This window comes from Oryx dammah, unplaced genomic scaffold (genome assembly GCF_014754425.2).
Source record: "Oryx dammah isolate SB20612 unplaced genomic scaffold, SCBI_Odam_1.1 HiC_scaffold_18, whole genome shotgun sequence".
Taxonomy (NCBI): Eukaryota; Metazoa; Chordata; class Mammalia; order Artiodactyla; family Bovidae; genus Oryx; species Oryx dammah.
Genome location: NW_024070202.1, coordinates 71,278,076 through 71,295,845, shown reverse-complemented (window position 1 = coordinate 71,295,845; position 17,770 = coordinate 71,278,076). Strand labels below are relative to the sequence as shown.

The following is a 17,770-nucleotide window of genomic DNA, read 5'->3' as shown; positions in this document are numbered from 1 at the left end:
AAGGGGAACTTACGCTGGCAGAGTCACATGGGTTGTGCCAATGGGAACGATTTCCATGGATTTGCCCCAGAATTTGTTTTTCCATCTCACATCTGAAATGAAATACTGAATATTACGTATTTAGCAGGAGAGCTAGGTAGATCAAAGGTTTCTTAGGCTGGATAAATGATTAATCACAATATAGGATAATCTCTTCACAATAAAATTTATCATTATTCAATATAAATAGCAAATGAGTACCTGGAACAGAATTAGAGAAACCCTAAAACTACAAAGAATAACACTGCCCCCCACCCCCTGGAAGAACTCCAGTATGAAAGGCATACAGAAGTGAAAAGAAGTAAGGCCCCCATGAGAGGCTATCATTGAGTAAGTTGAAATAAGGTGAAATGGAACCAGAGAAGAAGGAATGAGCACCATGCTTGGGAAAGGCATCAGAAGAGGCTTGTCTGAAAGGGCCACTTAAACTGGGCTTGGGAGAATAAGTAGGAGTTCACCTGGCAGAGAAAAGGCAGTTTAAGGCAGAAGACATGAGCGATGTGAGAGAACAGGGTGTGGGTCTGTTCTGTGGGTCTCAGGTTGTTTAGAGAGAAGAGCAGAAATACAGCTTGAGTACAACAAACAGCAGGCTTGATAAGCTTGGCTAAGAAGCTGATTTGGGTGCACTGGGGGAAACAAGGTGTTTGTTCAGACAGAGAATTGATGTGATTAGATACAGACTTTGCCAAGGTAACTGGCAGAATGTGGAAAATGGAACAAAAGCAGGTGAGGTGAGAAGCAGGTGATCTGTATTTACTCAAAGGATCAATGAGGATGAAGTGAACCAAGACAGTGGTAGTGGATGCAAGGGGAGGGAGTGGTCCCAGAACCATTAAGGAAACAAAACCAGAACTTAGTGACACTATTAGATGCAGGCTGTGACAGACAGGGAGGATTTGTGGATGATTTCAGATTTCTACAGCATGCACGAGTGGTGGTGCCATCAGGCAAACAGGGACTAGAAAAAAAAGAGCAGAGACAGATGATCCGTCCGGCTGCCAGGTGACAATGCACAGACCACAGGGGAGCAAAGGTGAACGGATGGAGGCCAGCAGCGGGGCAAGGCCTGGTCTAGGAGAGAGACGGGCTGGGACCAGGAAGGCCCTGAGCACATCCTGCAGGATTCTATTCATATGACATGTCCAGAACAGGCATACCTATAGGGACAGAAAGAAGATCAGTGCTTGCATAAGGATGCAAGAGGCTGACAGAAATTGGAAGGTAGGGGGAAGGGGGCAGGAGGGTGTGGTGGTGGGGAGCCATTAAAAGGTGGGTACTGGCTGAAGAAGTTTCTTTTTGGAGTGCTGAAAATGTTCTAAAGTTACTGTAGTGATGATTGTACAACTATGTGAATATATTAAAAACCACTGACTTGTACCTTTAACTAGGTAAGTTGTACAGTATATATCTTGGCTTCCCTGGTGGTTCAGATGGTAAAGTGTCTGCCTGCAATGCAGGAGACCTGGGTTTGATCCCTGGGTGGGGAAGATCCCCTGGAGAAGGAAATGGCAACCCACTCCAGTATTCTTGCCTAGAGAATTCCATGGACATAGGAGCCTGGTAGGCTACAGTCCATGGGATCACAGAGTTGGACATGACTGAGCGACTTCACTTCACTTCACAGTATATATCTCAGCAAGTTGTTATCCCCCAAAAGATAATTGGTTATATAAAGCAAAGTGGTAATAACTTATGACAGGGTTTATAACATATATACGTAAAATATTTGTCCACAATAGGAAAGGTTGGGGAAGGGAAAATAGAAGTACACTTTTTAAAGTTTCTTTTGCTATAGGTTAAGTAGCAAAATGTCACTTGAAAAGAGATTGTGATATGTTAAAGATATATGAATCCTAAAGCAACAACTAAAAAATGGAACAAAGACATATAGCTAATAAAGCAACAAAAAATATACAATAGAATCACATATAACAATACAAAAGAAAGTTTAAAAAAAAGAGAGAAAAGGGGAACAAAAAACTGATGCGACACGCAGAAAAGAAACAAGAGACCAGATCTAAACCCAACTACGTCGATAATCACAAGATCCCCTGGAGGAGGGCATGGCAAACCACTCCACTCTTCTTGCCTGGAGAATCCCATGGACAGAAGAGCCTAGCAGGTTATTATAGTCCATGGGGTCACAAAGAGTTGGACATGACTGAAGTGACCTAGCAGGCATGCATGCGCATGTCAATAATCATAATAAGTGTAAATGATCTAAACAATCTAATTAAGAGGTAGAAAAATGTCAAAATGGATTTTTTTTTTTTTAAAAAAAAGCAAAATTTGGCAGTCATGGACTTATGGAGAGGTTGAATCGCCCAGGAAGAAGCTAATGAGGAAGAAGCGAACGGAGCTGAAGAGAAAACTGTGATTGATAAAAGACCCCTCCCATTAAATAACATATAACTAAAGTAATAATGTGAGAGTTGGACTATAAAGAAAGCTGAGCACTGAAGAATTGATGCTTCTGAACTGTGGTGTTGGAGAAGACTCTTGAGAGTCCCTTGGACTGCAAGGAGATCCAACCAGTCCATCCTAAAGGAGATCAGTCCTGGGTGTTCATTGGAAGGACTGATGCTAAAGCTGAAACTCTAGTACTTTGGCCACCTCAGGCGAAGAGCTGACTCATTGGAAAAGACCCTGATGCTGGGAAAGATTGAGGGCAGGAGGAGAAGGAAATAACAGAGGATGAGATGGTTGGATGACATCACCAACTCGATGGACATGGGTTTGGGTGGACTCTGGGAGTTGGTGATGGACAGGGAGGCCTGGCGTGCTGCAATTCATGGGGTCGCAAAGAGTCGGACACGACTGAGTGACTGAATTGAACTGAAAGTAATAATAACAATAAAGTCCTTACAAGGTCAATGACACTGCAATTAGGAGGTTAGAGACATTATGGGAAATTTTTCCAAAGTATTTTAATGAAAAAGAAGTCTCCAGTCAAGCTTCAATTCTAAATTTTAGTAGCAAAGATTGAAAAAGGAAACCATAGTAGTTGTAATCTAAACTAGCAATACTGCCTCCAGAGAGAGAAACTGGATGGCTGGGAACTGGGATGGGGGAGGGAAATTTTTCACAAAAAACCCTTATCTTTTAAATTATAGATACATTAAAAAAAAAAAAAAAAGGCCATGTGGCAAATCAGGTGTTAACCAGTTAGAATAATCTTTTAAAAAACTGACATGTGCTCATGGTTCAAAACACTGGGATGCTCAAATTTTCTTTTTATAGCACGCTCTGACTATGGAATAAATAAGTTAACAAAATTAAGTAATCCATTTAGGAAATATTAGCAGCAATATTTTGTCTTCAGAGCAACCATCCCTCCCCAAATTAAAAGCATAATAAACTGAACATAGGAATAACCACCCCAAACTGAAAAAAAATTGGCAATGTAAAATTTCAGAAATAAAATTTAAAGTTTTCAAAAGCAAAAGAACCCTCTGCAGTCTAGTCTAATAACTGTAAATATTTAATGTCTCTTGAAATACACGAGGCATTTCAAATGGATGCAGAATAAGATACAGGGAAAAGTTACAGGAATAAACAATGGTGATGGGCCAGACAAAGACTGAGAATTTTTAAAGGAGACAGTCAAATTATCCTACAGAAACTTTAATTATGAAGTCAACAAATGACAGTTATTGTTCAGTGATGAGAGGCAAGAACATCAAACGTACAGATTGTTCCAGTGAGATCCAAGTCCAGGGCCCACTTAACATTTACAGCAAATGATAATGTTACACAAAATGATAGAGGCACATTACCTTGCCAGAAAACAAAATTTGCAGACTCAGCGTGACATGCAGAGATAGGTGGATGGTGGCTGACCTGATGGAAACAAAGGTGAAAAAAAAAGCAAAAAATTAACTTTTGTGTCTCACAAAATCCTTTCTTTCTCCCTTGCACTGAGATGTATCACAACTGCAGTGTCTAAATGAATGGAAACTTAAGTTTCCCTTCAACTAGTCTGTCCTCAAGAGGGAGCTCCTGACACAATCAGCTCTGTCTTGTCGGGAAAGAGCCTGTGAATGGAAGCCTCCGGAAGTCTGGGGAAAAAGCAGCCAAGTGGTGAGTGATGAGGGTGGAGATATGTTTTGAAAGATGTGAAAATAAAAGCAGAGACACAGGGCTGCCCACTTACAAATCAGCTAACCTGACATTAGCTTCCAAGGTCAAAATCAATGCTATTCTGAAAGTACCTGCAAATGTTTTAATTAAGATGTCAAATAGTACATATTTTAAATGTTAAGTATTTCTAAGCAACACAAAAAAACTCTCTGGTTCAGCAGATTTTAATCTGCTGAGCCCACTGAGTGAAGTATCTTTTTGAAAACTCTGCATCACAAATGTCCAGCTACTTTTTAGATCACTGACAAGAAGACCAATCAACTGCTGCGAAAAAGTTTTTGTTCATTTGTTGTTCATAAAAATACCTTGAGTAAATATGCAATTACATTACAGAAAAGAGAGTCCCCCATAACAGAGACTGTAGATCATTTCCCTGCCTTTTGTCACTGGGGTCATGAACTTCTGTTTTGCTCACTAATGAAGAAGCTAAAGAGAAAATGGCTCCTCAGTTAGATTTCATTATCTCAGTAACACTCAAGGCACCAGAGCAGTACGCGTGCTGTTATCGTGATAGTACCATCATGCAGTACTAGTAAATGAGTAATAAGCCTGGCATGCTTGCTTGGGATTGCAGAGTTGGACACAACTTAGCAACTAAATAGCTACGATAAAAGAGTAATGCTGCTAGTGATGTTTCCAGAAATTTCTATGACATAGCTGGTTCTTGACTTCCCTGGTGGCTTAGACGGTAAAGCGTCTGCCTGCAATGCAGGAGACCCAGGTTCGATCCCTGGATGGTAAGCTGGTTCTTAGCAAACATTATCTTACATTTAGGACATTTACAGATGAGAAAACTGAAACCAGAAAGATTATCTAACAATAACATTTCCCAAACACACCCAGAGGAGTGGAAGTAAAACCCAGCATTTTCGGTTTACAGGTGGCTTTCAAAGTTTCAAAAAAAAAAAAAAAGTCCTTTAAGTAGACACACCCTGTTTTCAAACATATCAAGAGCTCAGAATACTCAGAGGCCTGCTTGAGGTGAACAGGTGTGGCGGGAAGTTGGAGTGACCAATCCATAACCACTGGCCTTGCTCTGAACCCTGGACTGCAGAGAGGAACATGTTTGAGAACCTCTTCTGTGGCCCTCTTCCAGGTAGAGAACAGCCGGGATAGGACAGGAGTGCAATGGTATCCACTTGGCTTGAAGAAAAGTAGGGACAAAGATGTCAACAGCACAGCTATCTTTCAGGTCTCAATGAACATACAAATCCCAGATCCACTATGAGGTGGGAGGTGCACATGTGCTGTCCCTTGGAGGGTTTTAATTCTCACTGGCCTCTTGAGAACATGAGCTCCTCTCCATGCTTATGTGCATTTCATCTCAAACACTAAGAAACCTAACTCCTAAAATGCTTTGCTTCACTGTCTTTTCTTTCAACCCAACCCCTTGAAGATACATTATATCACACAAACTGCTAAATTCTTGTCTTCTCATCTTTCCCCATTAGGAGAACAGTGGAGTTACTTTTTAAACCTTGGGATCATACAGAAGGGGGCTTCCCTGGTGGCTCAGTGGTAAAGCATTTGCTCGCCAGTGTAGGAGATGCAGGTTCTGTCCCTGGACTGGGAAGATCCCCTGGAGGAGGGCATGGCAACCCACTCCAGTATTCTTGCCTGGGGAATCCCATGGACAGAGAGGAGCTTGGCAGGCTACAGTCCATAGGGGTGCAAAGAGTCGGATATGATGTAGCAACTAAACAACAGCATCATATAAAACTAAACTAGGGCAAGACAATACTGACCCCTCACTTCTTCACTCCACTTGCCTCATCCACCCCCAGTGGAGCGGACAGGAGCTATGGAATAGCCCCCTGCCCCATAACGTAGGCAGATTTTAAGTAGATTATTACAAAGCAGATCCTAGTCATTCCCACAGAAATAATGCAGTAAAAAATGTGAAGATCACAGTCTTGGTCAAGAATTTGGCATTTTATAAGTCTGGCAAGTATAAGCATCAAAGCAAAATACAACACATAAAAACTATAAACTCTTCTGTAATAATTTAAAATCCTATCAAACAAGGATATAAATATACTGTCCATATGAATTATAAAAGCAACTTTATCATATCATAAAGTATACATATGTCCCATAAAATGCAAAGTTGACCTTTTTAAAATAGTTGTGTCAGATTAATGAATCACTGCTTAGCAAAGTGCCTTTAGATGGAGTTGAAGGGCTGTTTTCTGAATGCATAAATCCCAACACTGACATATCAATGATTTGGTTTCTTTCTTTCTGACTTAAAAACACCTTTGGGAGTGATTTATTTGATGTACATGACTTTTAAGAAGTTTACAAAGCTTTCCAGGGAAACTAAATTGATGCCTTATTTTTGTTTGATATGTTTCCTTCCTACAGGTGTTTATTCATGAAACGTATCTGAAGCCTCTGCCATGTGCTACATGAGTGTCAGGGAATGAGATGATTGCTCCTGGAGTCCCCCAGATCTAGAAGCTAACTATCATCTACTGGCTGAGTGACCCTGAGGGTGTTTTTAAACCCTCTGGGCTCCCATTACTTCATCTGTAAAACAGTACTAGTACCACTGACTCTGCAAACTAAAAAAAGATAGCCAATGGAAAGTGCCAGGATCATCTGCTAGCACAGAGTCAGCAGAGATTAAATTTTAATTTTTTGTCATGAGTGGTATTTCCACTTAGCTCTCATGGTAACCTTGTGTCTTCATTACCCTTATCTTATGAATTAGGAAACGGGTTTTTTCCCCCAGTCAAGAGCCTGCCCAGTGCTACCCAGTTAATCACTGACGAGGGCAGCCCTCTAAATTCACGAGGGCAGCACTCTAAATTCAGGTGTTCTGACTTCAAATCTAACACTATTTCCTGAGATGCCCTAGCTGCTCCTTGATGGTTGCTCTCAAAGCTGGGCCCTGGCTCCTGCCCAAAGCCTTGGCACACTGTTAAGTTCCCATCATGGATATTTAGAAAATGAACCTTCTGAGTCTGACCTTTCCAGCCCCTCTGAGTCTCATTTACTTCTTTATAAAATGAGGTCTGAGAATCCTTCTGGCTTCAAGATACTATCGTTCTAACATCTGTTTTCTTTGAATCTCAGTATCAGAGGCAGCAGTGGATGCCAGGCAATTGGAAAAGATTCTGTTAAGGCTTTGATTAATTTAAAAATTCATGGTGAGGTGAAGTCTCTCAGTCGTGTCTGACTCTTTGCAACCCCATGGACTGTAGCCTACCAGGCTCTTCCATCCATGGGAATTTGCAGGCAAGAGTACTGGAGTGGGTTGCCATTTCCTTCTCCAGGGGATCTTCCAGACCCAGGGACTGAACCCAGGTCTCCCGCATTGTAGGCAGATGCTTTACCGTCTGAGCCACCAGGGAAGTCTAAAACCCATGAAAAGGGGGTAATTCCCAGTTAATCATTTAATTTTTGTTGATGGTAATCTCTCTAATATCTATGGAGTAAAGAATAATGGGTACCATCTAACCTGTCTTTTCTAGTACAGGATTTAGTTGAGTTTCTCTTTTTATTACATCTTAACCCAGGCACAGAAAGGTATTAGATTTTGAGTTTGAGTCTGAACTGATTTAGCCTCAAAGCAAACACTGTTAACCTGCTGGCTAAACCCACTCTGGACTGTTTTTAGTATCTCTCTCCATCACTTCCTCTCCCCCTTGATCAAATAGGAGCAACTTTTTACTGGTAAGGACCAAATGTTCAGGAAATTAGTATATATGGTTTTTTATTGTGCAAGTATTTATATGTATCTTTCTTTCTGCAATCTCAAAGTCAATGAGTTTCTCTGGCAGTTAAGAATTCTTGTGATTTATTTGTATAGCTGAGGTCTTTCTTCACTCTGACCTGGTGATTTGTGATTTATGCTTTCAGAATGCACTTTATATAAGAGGTGGGTGGTAAGGAGACAAGAATATGAGTGTTTCAATATTTGTGTATTATGTAGGGTTTTCTTCTTCATAGAGAAAAATAAAACCTTAAATACATCAGTCCTGCAGCTGTCCAGAGTCGTAAATAAAGAGTCCTCCTGGTCTGGACGCATCTCCCACCACGAAGGGATGCTTGTGGAAAAGAGAACAAGTGACCAGTCAAAAATCACCCAGGGAGGGGACCAAGGCATTTATCAAACATTTCCCGATTGTCTGTGATGTGTCAGGCACTGTTTTAGTCACTGTGGATACAATGAGAAACAAAAGAAACAAAAATCTTTACCCTCCTGGAATTTACATTTTAGTGCAGAAATGCAATGGGTGGGACAGATATAAGCACATAATTTGCCAGTGGTAACATGGGAAGGAGAATAAGCAAGAATGAAAATGGGAGATGGTGAGTGGGAATGCCATCCTGGACAGGGTGGTTGGGGCAGGACTCTGCGATGGAAATCCCTGAGGCTAAGAGAAGTAAGACAGCCAATCACATAGATAGCCAGGGGAAGTATGTCCAGGTCAGAGGACACAGCCACTGCACAGGGCTGACAGATGCTCAGAATGTTTTAGGAGGAGCAAAAAGGTCAGTGTGGCTGAAGCTGAATGAGTCAAAAGTGGGAAGAGGCATGATATCTAGGGCTGCCATCTTAGAGGGTTCTATGGGCCACAGCCAGAACTTGGGGTTTGATTCCAAGTGACTGCAGAAGTCATTAGAGACATCACTCTGGTTGCTGAGTGCAGAATTGGCTGTGGGAACAAGGGCCCAGATAATGAGTCTATTGCAACAAGCCCAGTCATTGATGCCGATGGCTTGGGCTTGGTGACCAGCACCAGTGGGGTGGCAGTGAAAATGGCTTTGGAAGGAAGACCCTGGGATTTGCTGATGAACAGGATGTGGATTATAAAAGAAAGCTACTAAGCAGGCAGCCATGACTACTGGTCTGATTTGGGGGGTGGGGAACAGTTGCCAATTATTTTCTCTTCCCCTGAGTTCAGAGTTAAGTACTTATTTGATAAACACACGGTTTCTTTTAAAAAGAAAAATACAGTAAGTAATAACCTAGAAATGCAGAAGCACTGGTTTGGGCACCTTACAGTTGATTTATTGCGTGTTTTACTTGAACAGCTTTGAATTTACCCTGATAATGACTTTAAATAAGATGCCATTTTAATCAGAAGTAAATAACCCTGCCTATGAGTAGATAAAAGAACCACTCAAATGGGTGATATGAGTGTGCACAGTGGCAAGTGATAGGTATGGTATTTTTAAAGTCCAGCCAAGAATGGTGTTTTTTTCAGAATCTGACGAGTAATAGAAAAGGAAGAAGAGCTGTGTCTGTGAAGCAAAGGAAAAAAGACTCCATTTGAATCTCTTATAGTTTAGTAACTTTCAATAACTCTGCTCAGCTTTTCAATCAAAAATTCAACAGTCATGGCGGGATGCGTAAATGCTGAAAATGACTTGATCTAACAGCTGGAGTTCCTGGTCATCAGGAAAAGCCACATTCAGACAATAGCTTAACCGCATATCCTTTATGGACACCAGACTGTTCCCAAAGGTACAGAAAAAGAAGCAAAGTGAACTGAAATGACTTTTCTGACCAGTCTAGTCCCTGATGAAACTCCACCCAGGCTGCCCGAGAACCAATGAGGAAGAACCTGCTGGCTGGACCCTTAGTCCCTGAGAAGGCAAAGGAAGTCCTTTCCTCCTGGATTCTCCCTTTTCTGGGCTTATTTAGAAAACCAAAGCTGAATCAGATTTCTTGGCAGAAAGGAAACCGCTCCCCTGAGAAGGTGGAACAGTCAGAGGCTAGCACATGTGACAGGAATGTTTATGACTGATTCCTGAATGTTCCTTGTCCACAAAGGCCACTGCCCAGCCCGCAGTGGGAGCTGAGAACACATTCCTATGTGAGTTTGCAGGATGAAAGTTTTACTTGACAATGACAGGCAAATCCGATAGTCTGAACAGAGGACAAGGGCTGTTTTCACATGGGCAACTGATGGCTCTGGCAGCTCTGAGCACAGTCACTAAACTTACACAAGGCATACCCAAAAAAGGTCAGGGAGACAGGATCCTGGAATAGACACAGAGGGTGTCAGCTGAGGACCACTGAAAGGCTCTGATGGGCTAGGCCTTGGTTTTCTCATCTGTAATTGATCCTTGCCTCATTGGCCACACAGGGTTATTGTAAAGATCAAACAAGATCTTGATCAAGTTTGAAAAGCATAAAGTACTTGGCAAGCACCATACTAGTTAACTGTTAGGAGGAAAACTTGAACAGCAAGTGCTTTCTCTCGTTTCTGACTGCATGAGTCATTTTGATACTGCATTTTTGGGCCTTTTACGTGAGAGATGATATAAAGAGGGCAAGCTTCCATGTAGCTGAACTCTGGGAAGTAGCACTTACTTCAACTTCCTTAGCCACCGACTACTCCAAACATTTCCCCGTCCCCACCAAAACCACCTGCAAATGAAATCCCAGGGCTTGGAGGAAATGGATAAAAATCACTTTCCAAATCACCCAACCCTGTTGTCTAGAAAACTCACTAGAAAAGCTGAGTGATCTGTTTTTTTCTAGGTCCTTTCACCTGGAGATATCTCCATCAGTGTCCTCCTTAGACTAGAGTTCCACCCCAAAATATTAATTCAGGGGTTCTGTTCAGTTTATTATATCAGTCATTCAGCACCTCTGCTCACTGTAGAGAAGTACAAGAAAGCAAAGAAGCCCCCAAACTCTGAAAGCTGCAGTCCATCACCTACAGATACAGACACGGGTGGAGTCATGCTGTCTCCAAAACAGAGCATCTTCTGGGCTAGAAGCAGGAGCCAGACTGGCAGGTACCAGCATAAAACAGAATAAATGCTCGGGCACTCTCTTTAGATGTGTTAAATTAGAAAGCGTTCATGCACAACAGGTAGGCTAGTCAATGTAACCAACAAGGGCAAGAGAGGGAACAGAGGAGGCTAAATTGATATATTGCCTGCTGGCTGGGAAAGGAGGACCCTGGTCAAAACCCTTTCCACTCCTGGGGCAGCAGACAGCCTGGCACATTGAATTAATCAGTTACCTCTCCATCTCACTGTACACTTATGTGATGACCACAGTTTTGTCTTCCTTAAGAAATCTGTCAATGGGAAAACATCCCTGGTCAGGCTGACCAAAGCCATCTGGTTCCCATGGCAAGTCTATTTTATATTCTAAAGGCATAGGGTAGTATTCTGATTTATAGATCAGTCTCTTATAAACTTAGCTAGTGTGATTCTATCCCTGAGAGACTCATTCACACTCAGATGTATTAAAAGACTCAACTACCTATGCTATAAGGCTAAATTCCAGACAGATGAAGTGTCTCCCTCGTGATCAGGATGGTGGTATTTCCATGGTGAAGCCAGCTGTTAGGACTCCTGGCAGCCTCCTGGATGGCTTTCTGTCAGAGACTCAGCAGTGACATTATGCCACTTTCGAACCATCTGAATCAGTAGAGTAGATATAGGATATATTACTTCCAACAATCTTCTAACTGTTCATAACACTGGGTATTAAAAAGCATTTTAAAAGTTGCCTTGCCTCTCAGTATAAGAGCAATAATCAAGTACTGAATGTGCTTCACATCAGTTCAGTTCAGTTGCTCAGTTGTGTCTTACTCTTTGCGACCCCATGAACCGCAGCACGCCAGGCCTCCCTGTCCATCACCAACTCCCGGAGTGCACCCAAACCCATGTCCATTGAGTCAGCAATGCCATCCAACCATCTCATCCTCTGTCATCCCTTTCTCCTCCTGCCCTCAATCTTTCCCAGCATCAGGGTCTTTTCAAATGAGTCAACTCTTCGCATCAGGTGGCCAAAGTACTGGCGTTTCAGTTTCAGTGCGTTATTTTACTTATCCTTCCTGCAGCTCATGAACTAAGCATGATCATCCCTATTTTACAGATAAATAACTGAGGTTTAGAAAGCTTAAGTAGCTTATACAAGGCCACACAGTGGTGGGGTTAGAATGAAAACGGTCCATATTACTCCTAGCACGCCCTATGCTACTAACAATGACCAGATCTCTTTCTTATTTATTTCCTTGGGATCCATTTCATGGAACTAAAGACTAAGTTATGTAACTCTTTCCATCTCTGTGCACACACGTCCAGGGGCTCCCTTGTCTTTCTCCCTGCCACCAGGGGAGCCACAGATCCCAAATCAGCCCTGCCCTGTCAGGGGCTTGTGGAATTGAAGCTCAGTTTTACACAAGCGCATGTTACTACTCTTTTCTTCTACCTATTCACCCCATCTTGATTGTCTGCTGTAGTCTGGAGCTATTTTTGGCCTTTGTTTTTTTTTCAAATGAGTGCACAGAATACCATGGTAACCAAATTATATTTTCATGTATTCGCATTCCATTTTAGGTTTAGTGTTTAAATAACCCAGTTGAATTTGAATCACATTATCTTACCCTTTAACTACTGATTTAAACCCCTACTGTTTGAATATCAGTGTTTAATTTCTTGTTTTAACTGCTAACCAGAAAACAATTGACAACGTGCTTTGGGACTGTTGACTAATCGTTTTCATTTGAGTTTCAGAGAACACTGCTCATAATTCACAGTTAAGACCAGCACCATCTTCATAAGACTCTCAGTCACACTACCCTCCCCTTCTTACTTCCATAATACCAGTCCACTTATAAAGAAGCCCACTTATAAAGAAGGCATCAAGATAATAGGAGGAAAATCATGTTTTAGCAACTCATCCTTTTATCCTCAGTTTTCTAAGAATTGGGAGGGAACCAATGATGTTTCATGTTCCCAGAATAACATTTAGGGATAGACCTATTGAGGTGCTGCCTTAACGCGATGGGAGAGAAGTGGTCTTTATTTTCAGTCAAGTTGCACTCTATTTCAGCTAAACAATTCCTTATTGACAGATATTGTGGATGTCCCCAACATTCCACTATTGCAAGTTATGCTGTCATACATAGGTCAATAAGGATAGCAAACCCTCATGTAACAATTCCTACTTCAAGGATAAGTGCTCTAAGAGCTTTGTAGAGAATAACTCATTTTATCATTGCAAAACCATCTGAGTCTGCACCATTATCCTCATCACCACTTTAAAGAGGAAACTGAAGTACAGAGAGGTTAAGGAACTTGCCCTGGATTGCAAACCTAGTGAGAGAGAAAGCTGAGATTGGAATCTAGGCTGGCTGAGTCCAGAGATACAATTCTTGAATATTACCCACTGCTAACAGGTGGGAAGGATCTTGTGGAACCTCAGGGAACTCGGGCTGTGTGAGCATAAGGCTTGTCCATCTATTAGCTGAGGGACGGATGTTCTTGTCTGCCTCTGGCCCATCACCCAGTGCAGTACCCCGGCGCCTAAAACAATGCTAGGCATGTGGTATAATTTTGAGAAGTATTTATGGATAGAATGAATAAATATACGAATGAATGATTTCTCTTAAATCAAAACCAAGAATAATGCATTTATTTGGTGCTCCTGCTCCTGATGGCAGTGCTCCTGTTTTAGAATGGTGATGTCAGCAAGCTAGACTGCACACTGTAAATCTCTTAACTTGCAGTTTGGGCAAATGCTTCGTGCTTTAAAAATTCCTCTCTGCTACACGTTTAAACAGAAAGGACTGTGGTGATGCACACAGCCAAGCGAGCCCCAGCCTGGTTAGCACCTTTAAGCCCATGGGTGGTGGCAAGGTTTCAGCAGAAGGAAACCGATCTCTCTCTTTATGTGTAGAAGCACTGTAATTATCTCTGTTACTGGGAAGCCAGTGACAGGTGGGAAATAAATATTTCAAAAGCATGCTTAATGGGAGACATGAGCAACTTCTCCCAACAAACAAAAAAAGGGTGTATACCTACCTGTTCTGAAAAAAACCGGAAGCCCTTGTCCTCACGAATACATTCATATGTTTCTCCAAGGACTGGATTAAAAGGCTTACTCCCTGCACGGAAGTAGCTAGATGCATATGCGGACACCGCAAAGGCTGCCACGTACACCTAGGGAAAGGGCAAGAACCTGGTTATTCCTCCATCACAAAGAAATTTATTTCCACAAAGACATGAACAAAATATAGCTTCTCCTTCTCTTTCCTGTTTATTTCAAAAAAGGCAAAGATTTGTCCCTGGTTTAATGACACCCAAATGGACTTTGGTTTCAAGTTGTGGGTTTAAACAGTGTTCATTTTGGCCCCAGAGACAAATGAATCAGATTGTCCATTTGGTTTGATGCCTGCAGGTGGATAAAGGCTTTCAAGATGGTGAGTCAGTCCCTCGAAATCTGCCACTATCTGACAATCCTGACGTTGTCCTAAGGCTCTGGAGGAGGAGAGGGACAAAGAGCATTAAAGCCAAACTTCCCTCAAGATTCAGGAGTAAGTCACAGGGAAATCTGCTCAATACTCTGTAATAACCTAAATGGGCAAAGAACTTGAAAAGGAATCAATACATATATTAGGTGTATAACAATCACTTTGGGATACACCTGAGACTGGCACAACACTGTTAATCAACTATACTCCAAGATAAAAAAGAAGTTTAAGAATAAGCATCCTAAGTTTAACCATTTGCAATTTGGTATTGCAGAAACCAAAAAAACTCATCTGACCAAAGAAAATCTGTGCGAGTCATTTCCTGAGCCTGGGTAATGAGTCATAGGACAGAACACAGTAGCTTTCAAGAAGTTTTGTTTTTCTTGGAGGAAAAATGAGAACTCAAAAAGCAAAAGAAAGGACTTCCCTGGTGGTCCACTGGATAAGACTTCATGCTTCCAATGCATGGGTCATGGGTTCAATCCCTGGTTGGGGGAACTAAGATCTGAAATGCCACGTGGCATGGTAAAAAAAAAAAAATTTTTTTTAAAGGAAAATTATAGGTGAATATGAAATGAGAAGAATCTTATTGGTCCTGGCTGTGAGGGTCTCAGTGTTTTGCACAGCTCCCCTTTCAGGACACTGAAGAGCCACAGTGCAGGCCCCCCTCATTTTACTGTGCTTTATTGTGCTTTGCAGAAACTGCGATGTTTATAAATTGAAGGTTTATGGCAACTTTGCAGCAAGTAAGTCTGTTGGTGCCACTTTTCCAACAGCATTTGCTCACTTCATGCCTTTGTGTCACATTTTGGCAATTCTCACGATATTTCAAATTTTTCCTTTAGCAGTGAAGCATTTTTAAAATTAAGGTATGTGAGTGAAAGTCACTCAGTTGTGTCTGACTCTTTGCAACCTCATGGACTATAAAGTCCATGGAATTCTCCAGGCTAGAATACTGGAGTGGGTAGCCTTTTCCTTCTCCAAGGGATCTTCCCAACCCAGGGATCAAACCAGGGTCTTCCACATTGCAGGCAGATTCTTTACCAGCTGAGCCACCAGGGAAGTCCAAGAACATTGGAATGGGTAGCCTATCCCTTCTCCAGAGGATCTTCCCGACCTAGGAATCGAACCGGGGTCTCCTGCATGGGTTAAGAATTTGCCTACAATGCAGGAGACCCCAGTTTGATTCCTGGGTCGGAAAGATCCCCTGGAGAGGGGATAGGCTACCCACTTCAATATTCTGGCTTGGAGAATTCCGTGGACTGTATAGTCCATCGGGTTGCAAAAAGTTGGACACAACTGGGCAACTTTCACTTCACTTGATGTTAAAAATTAAGGTATATATGTTGTTTTTTAGATACAAAGTTATTGCATACTTAACAGACTAAGTATAGTGTAAACATAAGTTTTATATGCATTGGGAAACCAAAAAACTCATGCAACTCACTTTATTGTGATACCTGCTTTATTGAAGCAGTCTGGAACCAAATACACAATATCTTTGAGGTGTGTCTGAATTCTTTTGGTCTTTTGAGAGGGAGGCGGGCAAAAAAATTAAACCTAAGTAGCAATAGCAAATTTTCCTTTCTAATACTGAGTAATAATCTCAATGTTTCCTCTTCTCTGCTTATTTCATAGTTTCTTACATTGGGGAAAAAAGCTGGGTACCTTTCATAAATGTTCACTAGTCATATAATTTTCAATGCCTTTTACAAGCTGGACCCACCTTACCACCTCATACTAGAGTGTATAAACACTCTAGAGTAGCTGGAGAGCTTATTAAAATCAACTTGTGCTCAGTTCAGTCTGTTCTTGAAACCTGGGTATCTGTTCCTCTCTCTGCTTTCTCAGATGTCTGTTTTCTGATTAGCAGCAAGGTCACACGTCTATATGGAATGTTGAGTCAACCCTGAATCACCTTCACAATTTAATAGAACACATGTTGAAAAGAACCTGGAATCATTCATGATGCAGGAGGAGAAGGGAGGGAGGAAGCAGGCAAAACAAAGCATCCTCCTTGTGGGCTGGCAACATGAGAGAGATGCAGGGGTAGAGTTGACCCTCATACTTAGAGCAGCAAACCTATTACATGGGCTAGGTTCCTCCCTAACGCTTTTCTGAACTTTCCTTTCTCAATGTATTGGTGCCTTTCCTCAAACTACTTCTCAAGGTCAAATGACTCCAATCAATCAGCTGACATCCTAAGGGTCTCTAAATTGCTACAAAAATGAAACACCTTTAAAAACGCTTTCATCTTCAAAGTCAATCATGCTCCTTAATGAAAAGCACTGTCCACAGATGATAAGTTTTAACACTTTCCTTGGAATCTATTTACCTCCCTTTGTTCACAGAAATTCTCTGGGGGAAGAGTAACAAAGAAGACAGAAAATAAACAGCTTGTTTTTCTCTCCTACTCCTATTATCATTAGTATCAAGATAGAAAATCTCTTTGATGGGCGAAGTCCCTGGAGACAGTATGGGATGAGATGGAATGTCTCTTTCAACCAGAAATTAAGATTTTCCCTTACTCCTCAAATTACTGAAGAAATTGAAGTTTTAAAGAGAGTTTAAACTGCAGAATGTGCACAATTTAGAAAACAAAGGCATCCTCCACCAGTGAGAGGATGATGTCTGGCTGGGTCCCTGGGGCTGGAGGTGAGCCCTCCGATTCAGCCAATCAGCAAATGCCCAGGGCAGAGATGCTGAATGCGGGGGAGGACACTGATGTGCCAGCATCCCACACAATGAGCTTTCTGTTGAGCAGGTAACATACCAGAAGGCAAAAAGAGGAAGAGGCACTCAGTTTTGAAGAGCAAATAGCCACAGTCACAGAAAGGGTTGAGTTGGCCACAGTCTTATCACCAAGGTACCCCTGTCCTCTGTCCCCACAAGACAGGGGAAGGATGAGAAATTCTTGGAGGCCCCTTTATTGGAAGCCCCATTACCTGATTAGAACTGATACTAAGTAGAGAACAGAAGATTAATTTTTCTAGGATGATTTTTATCCTTTAACTTATTCTATAGAAGAAGTGGGGAAGGGGAATCAACTATACTCTGATAAAAACTGATTTTAAAATAGTGGCAGGGGGAGAAGAATCTTTCTGATGTAAAAACCTCTTCTGTGACTGATATTTTCTAAAAATTCAGGGGCTGACAGGACAATTTCAAAAATAAACCAAAACTTTCTCATGGGAAATTTACCCTGGACAACAAAACAAAAAAGAGCTCAAAAAAATTAAATTCTCCCCACTCAGGGTAGTAAAAACAAACACTCAGACAGCCCTCAAGACATGTTTTCCAGCCAGGCAATATCAGAACAATCACATGGAAGGTTCTGGAGAAAGAGGAAGCCCAAAACC

At 41.7% G+C, this 17,770-nt stretch overlaps 1 protein-coding gene across 4 annotated transcripts in view; it reads right to left on the bottom strand.

The window, feature by feature from the left end:
• The window catches only part of OSBPL3 (oxysterol binding protein like 3), a 98,616-nt gene that overhangs the window by 20,624 nt on the left and 60,222 nt on the right, over nucleotides 1-17,770 (bottom strand). For all 4 annotated transcript variants that reach the window (XM_040259761.1, XM_040259763.1, XM_040259762.1 and 1 more), the window contains 3 exons: nucleotides 13,963-14,100; nucleotides 3,816-3,879; nucleotides 14-92 (listed from right to left, as the gene is read on the bottom strand). In XM_040259761.1, coding sequence (XP_040115695.1) covers nucleotides 14-92; nucleotides 3,816-3,879; nucleotides 13,963-14,100 — 281 coding nt within the window. The remainder of the gene's footprint in view (nucleotides 1-13; nucleotides 93-3,815; nucleotides 3,880-13,962; nucleotides 14,101-17,770) is intronic.